The sequence below is a fragment of the Epinephelus moara genome, chromosome 24, assembly GCF_006386435.1.
Source record: "Epinephelus moara isolate mb chromosome 24, YSFRI_EMoa_1.0, whole genome shotgun sequence".
In the NCBI taxonomy this organism is placed as follows: Eukaryota; Metazoa; Chordata; class Actinopteri; order Perciformes; family Serranidae; genus Epinephelus; species Epinephelus moara.
In genome coordinates this window covers 51421609-51432039 of record NC_065529.1, presented here as the reverse complement: position 1 = coordinate 51432039, position 10431 = coordinate 51421609, and the positions used below count along the sequence as shown (strand labels likewise).

The following is a 10431-nucleotide window of genomic DNA, read 5'->3' as shown; positions in this document are numbered from 1 at the left end:
TGCTATGTGTGGTATTTATTCAGTTTTGGGAAATCACGATGTCTAGAAAGCATCAGCTGACAGGGACAGCTCACAGCAGCAGCAAAGCTAACATCAGGACGTCATCTATTAAAAGCCTCCCGTTGTCGGATACGACATGAAACTACTCCAGTTAGCTCAATCATGTTGTAACTAAGACATCCGCTGGAAAAAATATTTTTTTCACCGACCGTTTGTTGAGTTATTGAGTTAATACAGACACCGCTAACAGCTAACAGCTAACTACGCCCCTACACCCCTATGTCGCCCCGGTCAAAATGGTCACGATTACGTCACATCCAGAGCCCGGTAACTTTACAGGAACCTTCCTCCTACTCAGCCCTCTCAGTGGAGACACGGCGGTTGAGAGGGCCAAGCGAGAGGACGTTCCTGTAGTAGTTCCTGCCCCCCAAATAGTACTAGGAACTTCTTCAGTAGAAACGGGCCTTTAGGTAAGGGGTGCTGGAGAATATTTTAGGTCAAGATAGATAAAATATACTAGATTAGGGGTACCATGGGGTGTTTTAATTGAGTGGCACTGTAGAATTGTTTAGCTGAGGGGTACCATGAGTATTTTAGGGAAGGGGTAATGTAGAATACTTTAGGTAAGGGGCATCATAGAATATTTTAGATTAGGGGTACCATGGGGTGTTTTAGGTATAGGAATACTGTAGAATATTTCAGGTTAGGGGAACAATGGGGTATTTTTGGCAAGGGGTACTGTAGAATATTTTAGGAAGGGGAACCGTGGTGTATTTTGAGTAAGGGGTACTGTAGAATATCTTATGTAAAGGGTACCATGAGGTTTTTTAACTAAGGTGTATTGGAGAATATTTCAGGTAAGGGCATCATAAAATATTTTAGATAAGGGGTATCATGGGGTATTTTAGGTAAGGAGCACTGGAGAATTTTTCAGTTAAGGTGTAAAATCGGGTAACATTGACATACAGCACAAGTCATTATTAATTTATTTTGAAGTCCACCTTAAAAACTGAGATGTCCACCTAAAGTAGAGCGACTCCTCTGACTAAATGACCAACAACAGGATTCATCAGACAGAATCATCTTTTCTTCATCACATCAAACATCCAACTCATTACTGTTGCATAATGTGAAACATATATTTAACATTTAGTTAACGTTTAATGTAATTAAACATTAATTCTAATGTCTAGTATTTCAAATAAAGTTTGAATAAAGAAGCACATATTCATGCAAACAAGTTGATTAATAATCCCCAATGATATCTTAATTCAAACTATAAAGTTGACTTTTTGGTGCCCGGATGTCTGGAGGACGCATCCCTCCTGACCGGAGTAAGCTCGGGGGCAGGGTAATAAACATTTGACCCTCACTTGTGGCCTTCTCATTGTCTATTGCGGTATGCTCCTACATGGGTAACATTACATATTACTTAGCTTTGGTTTATGGTTATACAGGTAACTTTATTCATCACTCAGAGTTTGATGCGATGCCTAAGTGAGCTTTGATTTATGTTTATACGAGTAATAGAACTTATTACTCAAGTTTGGTACAGTTGCTTAGGTGAGCTTTGATTTGTGTTCGTATGGGTAACACTACTCTTCACTTAGTACTTGATGCAACTACCAAAGTGAACTCTGAATTATGTTTATAGGAGTAACATTACTCATTACTCACTACTTGATGCAGCTGCCTAAGTGAGCTTTGATTTATACTTTGAATTCGGAGTGATCGAATGATACATAAGATTAATAGTAACAATGGAACTACATCGACCAAACCCAAAGAAACTAATGCTAGGTTTCTACAATTTTATTTTAATCTGTACACATCTAAGTGCACCATAGAACCTTCAGTTATGAATACATTTCTAGATAAATGTAATCTTCCTAAAATAAGCAAAGAAGAATGTAAAGACCTCACTTCTGAACTCCATATTATAGAGATTCGAAAAGCCATTACGTCTTTGAAAAGTGAAAAAACACCAGGCCTGCATGGTATTTCAAGTGAACTGTGCACGACATTCAATAAAACTCTATTGCCATACTTACACAGAATGTAAACAAAAGCCCAGTTAGAGGGCACTATCCCACCAACCTTAACAGAAGCAGTAATTACAGTGATTTACAAAAAAGGTAAAGATGTGCAAGAGGTAGGCTCACATCGCCTGATCTCTCCACTGAATGTAGACGGAAAGTTGTTTGCTAAAACCTTAGCCAATAGAACAAACCCTTTATTAAACCAATTGGTGCATATGGATCAAACAGGCTTCATACCCAACAGAAATTCTTTCTTTACTTGAAGACACCTTTTTAATATTATATAGACAAAAAGGAAAGGAAATAAAGACCTGGTCATACTTGGGCTTGATGCTGAAAAAACAGTCGATCAGATTGAATGGTCATATTTATTTGAGGTCCTACTGAGAGTCAATCTTGAACTTCACTTTCTAGCATGGATCAAACTTCTCTATAAGAATCCAAAAGCACATAATCTTACAAATCAGACACTTAGCCTTCCTTTACACTTAGAGGAACAAGACAAGGCTGCCCTCTATCAAAGAGCCACCTGCCCAGAGTATTCGATGAGACCTGCACATCTGTGGCTATGATACAAAAGAAAAAACAAACAACATATCATGATATGCAGATGATGTTCTTCTATATATAACAAAACTGCAAACTACTATATCAGCTGTTTTAGAGAAAATTGATTTTTTTGGTACATTTTCAGGATACAGTATTAATTGGAATTAAAGTATATTGTTGCCAGTCAATTTGACCTTTCTAAAAGCTTTTGAACAATTTCCGTTTTAAGATAGCAACAAAAAAATGCCAACTGCAGGCCAATTTCTACTCCCTAATAGACACATTAAAAAGTAAAACTCTTCCCATCTCCCTAGTTGGCAGAGTGATCTCAAAGATCTCTAAGGTGATCTTTTTTTATCTCAAATATTATATCTAAGGCAAAATATCCCTATTTTTCTGACAAAGTCATTCTTTAAGAGATGAGACTCCATAATAATTCCTTTCTTGTGGTATTACAAATCACACAGGATAGGTAAGAAACATCTACACCCTTCTCTATTGGTGCTATACTCATAGCTCCCACTTCAGTTGATAAATCAATCTACTATCGTAATCCTGTCATACATAATTTACGAAGTATATAGAAATACTTTTTTACAATGCCAAAAAAGTCTTGAACACATACACAAATGCTCATACAACGCCAGACACTGTCTTATACAATTTAAAACACTACTCAGACTCCACTATTCCAAGGCCAAAATACACAACATATATCCAAATACGTCACCAGCTTGTGATAAATGTCAGACCTCAGAGCCAATCCTTTCTCACAGCTTTGTCTTGTGCCCTAAGGTTTCATCTTTTTGGTCCAATGTCTTTAACAGCATCTCAGAAATCATTAATGTTTCACTGGAACAAGAACCCATACTAATCATTCAGGGTGTATCTGAAGCATTAAAAAACTCCATTGCCCAACAAAAATTCCTCCCCTACTGTATCATTCCAACAAATAAAGCTGTTACTAATGTCATGGATAGGAACAACAGGTCCAACCTAGTGTGTGACTACATGACCTAACCAGCACACTACACTTGGAAAGGATAAGAACCTCTTAGAGGGTAGTCTCGCCACCAGACAATCAGAGACCTCCGCCTTCTGATAGTCTGGGGACACTCCTTTCTAAAGTGTGTTTAACACACCGGAGAAAACGGCCGGCAACAAAGCAACGCCTCTTGCATTTTTGAAAAGGACACGCCCTCCCGGAAATGTGCGCTCCCCCTTTTCTCGTCCGTGAGGACACAAACACACAGAGAGCTTGAAAATGGATGCCGAGAGATGTAACTCCATTTTATCAAACGTGTGCTCAGTCCACAAGATTGTGGAAATGAAGGACTTACAGCGACTTGAGCCATTTTGTACCGCCCTGCAGATTTACTGTTGGTTCTGCAACGTAGGGAGTTTTTTTAAACTCTGAAATTGTATCCGCCCATCTAAACACAAAATCAGGGAGAAAGTCATCAGTCTTTAGTTAAGCAAAACATCTAAAGACTGACTTGTGAGTCAGACTCCCATGAAAATCACAATCTGACAGCCTCTCATATCACAGGTTGCACAAAGTACAGTTCCTGAGTTGTACTATGTACCTAACTCATAAACTCATACTTACTGTGTGAGTTTATGAGTGAGACAAGGGTAATGGAGAAGGGAATAGAAGGGGTTAAGGAAGTCCTGTATGTAGACTAAGTTTTTTTCTAATTATCATTATTATCATTAATGTTTCTTCCCTTTATTTACGTCATGCATATTTAATACACCTATATTTTGTCTTGTTTACATGCTCATGTTCTTCTGCATCAGTGAACATTTCATTTCAAAACTCTTGAAATGAGAGACGGAGCAGTGACAATCAGTTACGAAATGACATCATTTTACATTTGAAATTTCAAAATACAGAAACAAAATCAGATTGTTGAACTTAATAACAACAAAAATAAAATAAAAACAATGACTGAAACAAAATAAACATATCTTTGGAATAATGAGACAGCAGGACAGGTGCAGCTCAGTGGATTCAATTCAGTGATTTTTCTAAAGGAATAAACAACATCATGGATATAATCATCCTCTTCATCTCTAACTGCTCAGTTTACCTGTCACAGAGATCTTCAGTGGTAATATCTTCACTTTATCCAAACAGCTAATGTATGGAAACATCCTATCAGTGAAAGTGTGTGTGAAGGTGTGTATGTGTGTGTTAGTATCAGGATCAGAGAACGACAGCTTTCCTCTGTTCCAGTCCAGATTCACTCTGATCCTCTGGAGCTTCTTCTGATGATGAAGATCAGTTGATAAATCCGGTGGTGACCATGCTGAGTATTCACCGTTAAAGATCCGTATTCCCCATAATTTAGACCGCATGTGTCCCCTCCCCTGGACAGACTCTGCTAGCACACCCAGGCCCCACCCTGTACTGTCTCCAACCTCGACATCCCAGCTGTGAGTCCCTGAGTTAAAGCCCTCAGAGGCGCGAGAAGACCAGTGGTGATCAAACCTCTCTGGATTATCAGGAAGCTGCTGCTCCTCCTCTGCTCCTCTCACACTGGTCAGATCTTCAGACAGGATGAGATATGGACTAGCAGTGTTTGGATCCAGGATCACAGGAGTGTAGGAGACCATGTCCTTCATCTTGTTCCAGATGTTGAAGGTCAGGTTGCCCAGGTGTTTGGCCTCGTCTATCAGAGCTCCTGAGAGCAGCTGTGGATCATCCAGCAGGGGGCGCTGCTGGACTCTGTCCACTGCAGCCTTGTAGTTGAGCAGGAATGAGCTCTCAGCTCTCTTCAGCTCTCCCTCTGTGGCTCTGACTGTGTCTGAAAGAGCTGCTATCTCTCTGCTCAGAGCCTCCATCTTCTCCTTCATCATCTGACTCTTCTGCTCCTCTTCCTCCCTCAGTGCAGCCATCCTGGCCTCCTCTTCCTCTTCTAGAAACTGGTGAAGCTTCTTAAACTGCTCCTTAATCTGCCTCTCTGTGCGTCGGGCCTGGACCTTCATGTGTTGTGCTGTTTGTTCACACTTCACTTTAACTTGTTCACAAACCTTTAACTTCTCCTTTAAGGGCTCCAGAGTTTCCTCAACTTCCTTCTTGTGTTGTCGTGCAGCTTCATCGACGGGTCTGAATCTGTGCTTGGTGTGTTTTTCTGAATCTCTGCAGACGAGACACACTGGCTGCTGATGGTCCAGACAGAAGAGTCTGAGTTTCTCAGAGTGCAGACTGCAGAGAGCCTCTGAAGCTCTCTGATCTCTCTCCAATAAGAAGGCCTCACACAGGTTCTTCAACGCCAGGTTTAAAGGTGGTTCTCTTGAAGATCTTCTCTTACAAACTGGACACTCCTGTTTCGGTTTCTCTTTCCACCAGCTCTTCAGACAGTCTTTACAGAAGCTGTGGCTACATGACAGAACAACAGGATGTCTAAAGACGTCCTGACAGACCGGACAGCAGAGATCCTCTTCTGATCTGGAAGCCATTTAGTCTCTGAGTGAAGCTGAAAACACAGTAGACAGAAAGTACAGTCAGTCATGGCTCCCCTCCCTCCTCTACTAACTTCACTGAAATTTACTTTGACTTTGAGTGGTGTTTTTAGTCAAACTCACCTTCAGTGTGTGGAGTGTCAGCAGGTTGAAGCAGCAGTGTTGGAGTTTCCACTTTTCTCTCCTGTAGCTGAACTCACTCAGAGGAAGTTGTTAGTTTGGTGTGAAGGTGAATCTGATCGTCAGTCTGTGTCTCTCTTCAGTGAGGAAGTATCACAAACTGTTTTCTGCTTTGTCTATTGCTGTTGCTTCACCTGTAACACAGGTGTGTGTCTCATTCCAAAGTTCGAAAGAACAACTATCAATATCTCTAAAAGTTACTGATTAACAGGTTTGATGTTATTTCGTCTGTAGAGTACAGAAGAATATAACTCCAATTCAGCTGATAAAATATCATGCAGGTGCTCAGCTATGATGAAGCTTTAATCTGTGAAGTGTTCCATTTTGATTGGGGTCAGCAGTGTAGATAGGATTGCTCTGGAGGAATGCCCAGAAGTCAGCAATGCAGAGGGAACACCTCCGGTGGATAAAAGGGATAAAGATGGGAACCGTCTTGAGGATGGCCATGAAGATAAGACCCGAATGAGGGGCAACCATGGAAGCAGGACCCTACCAGAGAATGATTATGGAGGCAAGATGCTACTGAAACAAGACATCACTGGAACACGGCCATGGAGACAAAACTCCATGGACAACGACCCTGTGACTTTATGAATAGCAGCCGGCAACCGACGTTCTGGCAGCAAGTTGGACCTGACTTGGGAGTTTGGGAGCTGGCACTCTGGAGTAACTTGAGTGTGTACACCTCCTACTTCTTGTTTGCTGGCATCTGTATCAAGTATGAACTTCCCCTGGGGATCCTCTGAGGAACCTTACTAACCGTGGGGTAGAGGAGAAGGCTGTTTTCAGTGCCTAAAACTCAGTCTGTTCTGGCCCCCACCTGCAGGCATCACCTCTCTGCAGGAGAGAGTTTAGGGTAGGACTGTAATGTTTTGTGTATTGGTGCCGAGTCATTATGGTACAGGGATCACAGTCCGCTGCATGCAACTGTAAAATCCTCACTTTGTCCTGGAAATGTAAAATTTGAACCAGGGTGGGTCGAGGAGCAGATCGGTGCTGGAGCTGAAGGCCGGAGTGTGGTGAGCCCTTTCGATGACAAGCACAGTGAGGAAGTTCTCCTTTCCAAGAAGAAGTAGGATAATCTGATTCAAGAAGGCGATAATGTCTCTTCCTTCACCTTGTTCAAAAACATTAAGAAAACAATGGTTGGAGGACCAACTTCTGTTCTCAGTGTCATTAATTTTATCCTTCAGGTAGGCATTTTCCTTTTCAAGTATTTGCACATGTTTTGCCAAGTCACCAATATTATCTTCGTTAGAGTTCACCCTGTGGATCCTTGAAATGTTGTTAAGACCAGTTTGAAACGTCTCAATTTTTGTGTTTAAAAATGAGCCATCATTTTAACTTTGATCCATTAAATAGTGTCCCAAATTGTGTGTAGGGAAACAGGGGCCCACTCCATAGCAGAAAGCAAACAGTTAGTTTTGTAAAGAGATACACACACAACAGAGCAGGTTACTGGAGGAAATAGCAACCTTGAGCAAAGTTTGAAATAGATCAGACAATAAAAGTAGTTGTGACAGACCAATTTGAAGGAATCTGTTGCAGACGCCCAGGCAGCAGCGTCCATCTTGAATCTCAAATTTCGATACTTGGCTGAATCGTTCTCTCAGGTCAGAGATTCTCAGAGTGGAGCGTCCTCTTATTAGAATCTATTTTAAAATATCACCTTATGTATTTTAAGTACTGTAAGGGGAAACAGGGAATTTGTGAGAAAGGGGTACAAATGAATTTGGCAGGTCGGGGATACCATGGAACTGGGAAGTGGAATAATGCAACATTTTCAGTAAACGATACTTTGGGATACTCTAGCAAAAAGGTACCATGAAATGTTCTACTTAAGGGGCACTGGGAGATATTATAGGCAGGGATACCATATAAGTTTTTGGGCAATTGGTATGAAGTAATATTGTAGGTAAAGGGTATTATGGAATATTTGAGTTAAAGGGCACTATACAATGTTTAAAGTAAGGGGTACCATGAGGTATTTTAGGTAAGGGATAGAAAGGGATACTTTAGGTAATGGATAGCATAGAATATTTTACTATGGAAAATATCAGGTAAAGGGTAACATGGGGTATTTTATGTAAGGGGTCCTGTAGAAAATTTCAAGTAAGGGGTACCAACAGGTACATTTGGTAAGGGGTACTGTAAAATATTTAAGGTAAGGGGTACCATGGGGTATTTTAGGTAACATATAAGGTAGAATATTTTAGGTAAGGGGCACTACACAATATTTTAGATAAGGGGTACCATGGGGTATTTTAGGTAAGGGGCAAGGTAGAATATCTTAGAGTAAAGGGTACCATGGGGGTTTGGAGTAAGGGGTACTATAGGATATTTTAGATAAGGGGTGCCATTTGGTATTTTAGGTCAGAGATACAATAGGGTATTTTAAGTAAAAAGGGCACCATGGGTATTTTAGGTAAGGGATACTGTAAAATATTTTAGCTAAGGGGTACCATGTGGTGTGTTAGTACCCAGGGTTATTTTAGGTAATGGATAAGACAGAATATTAAAATAGAATATTAAATATTAGAATGTCAGAATATTTTAGTAAAAGGGCACCATGGGTATTTTAGGTAAGGGGTACTGTAAAATATTTTAGGTAAGAGGTCCCAACGGATACTTTAGGTTAGGGGTACTGTAGAAAATTTCAGGTAAGGGGTGCCATGGAGTATTTTTTGCTAATGGGTAATGAAGAATTTTGTAGGAAAGAGGTACTGTGGGGTATTTTGGAAGAAAAACTGTAGAATATTTCAGGCAGGTTCATAGGTTAAATGTAGTGTAGGCTGGGTGCTAACAGTCACTGTGGAGCATGACACCAAGGAAGAGGAAATTATTGGACCTGGAGCCGGGCTTCTTGGTCGCTGGTAAACCGTTATCTTGCAGTGGCCATAGTGCTCCGCCGTATTCCTGTCTGTGACCGCCATTCAACCCACAACCGGGGTCTGCTGCTCTAATCGTAGAGCAGTAGGCCCAGTGTAGCCCTGTGTGTGTGTGCTGGGCCCTTACCACACACATGATGGAGGAGAGGGTGGCTCTATTTTTCCTATTAAATGTGTTATTTAAAATATTTTCACTGCGCCCCTAAATTTCTTTCTGTGCTCCTAAATTTCACTAGGAGAACATGTGCTCCTAGTGAAAAAGGTTAGCGTAGAGCCTGTTTTTAGCCTCATTGTAACCTGTAGCTCTAACTGCCTCTCTGGGCACCTGATGTTTAATGTCTGAAAATGAATTACATTTGTCCAATGCATCAAACTGATCTTTGTGCATAATCACACAAGCTAGTTTGCTCACCTTCACATGCACTCCTCATGCGCGTTCCTCTTTCAATTAACAGTAAGGACGGTGGAAGCTGTTCCCTCAAGCTGCTCTCCTGCTCTGCTGAGAACACCTTATTATGGGGTTTGTATCCTGGCTCTGGTGCAGTTGGGTCCATGCTTTTATTTTTAATGTAATGATGGAGAGTTGTGTATGGCACTCCAAACAGAGCTGCAACACCTCTGACTGTGTGTCCCTCACACACAGCCTGATGTGCCTGCACAAACAATGTGGGACTGCTGTACAGGCCATTGGTGGTCTTTCTCACTCTAGTCTTGGTCATTTCTGAAACAACAGAGCAGAGAAATACATGTTTATTAACAGAGGCCGTGCAGGTCCGTTTGACCCGGAGCACAGTGATCCATTCGTCCCCCTACCGCTTCCATCCACGTTTAGCTGTCTACCACCTAACTTAGGCAAGCATGGAAAATGAAACTTTCACTGATACTTAGCACACAGATACGTCTATCAGATAATACACACTATCCGTAACAAATGAACATAAACCTGAAAAATGGAAAACTCAGACTTTTGTATTTTTTACTCAACGAGTGAAGAAACTGTTTTTTCGCTCTAACTCCACCAAAACACGTCCGTTCGTGCTGATTTTTTTTTTCTGGACTTCCTAGCGGGAGATACTTACGGTGTACCGCGTGTCAACTTCCGGGTTACGGTGTAACGTGAGTAAATGTCTGTGATCCGCCTGCCCCCCGATCCGTTTGTAGCCGCCCTCTCCTATCTATAGATGTCATTTAACGGCCATAATTCAATCTAAATGAAAGCATCTACCTGGATTATTTTAATATTGCCTGTACCTTTAATACAGGCTGAGTTAGGCTACTTAATGTTTCCAACCGTCCAGCATCCAGTA

General features: G+C 41.2%; 1 protein-coding gene and 1 pseudogene across 1 annotated transcript; both read right to left on the bottom strand.

Annotated features, from left to right (window-relative positions):
• The window catches only part of LOC126385943 (nuclear factor 7, brain-like), an 18084-nt pseudogene extending 11771 nt beyond the window's left edge, over positions 1 to 6313 (bottom strand).
• On the bottom strand, positions 4302 to 6313 carry LOC126385761 (nuclear factor 7, brain-like). Its single transcript, XM_050037700.1, has 2 exons — positions 6180 to 6313; positions 4302 to 6070 (listed from the first exon to the last, which is right to left on the bottom strand). The coding sequence occupies exon 2, from the start codon at positions 6051 to 6053 to the stop codon at positions 4665 to 4667; it is 1389 nt and encodes a 462-aa protein (XP_049893657.1). The 5' UTR covers positions 6054 to 6070; positions 6180 to 6313; the 3' UTR covers positions 4302 to 4664.
• Positions 6314 to 10431: the final 4118 nt, after the last annotated feature.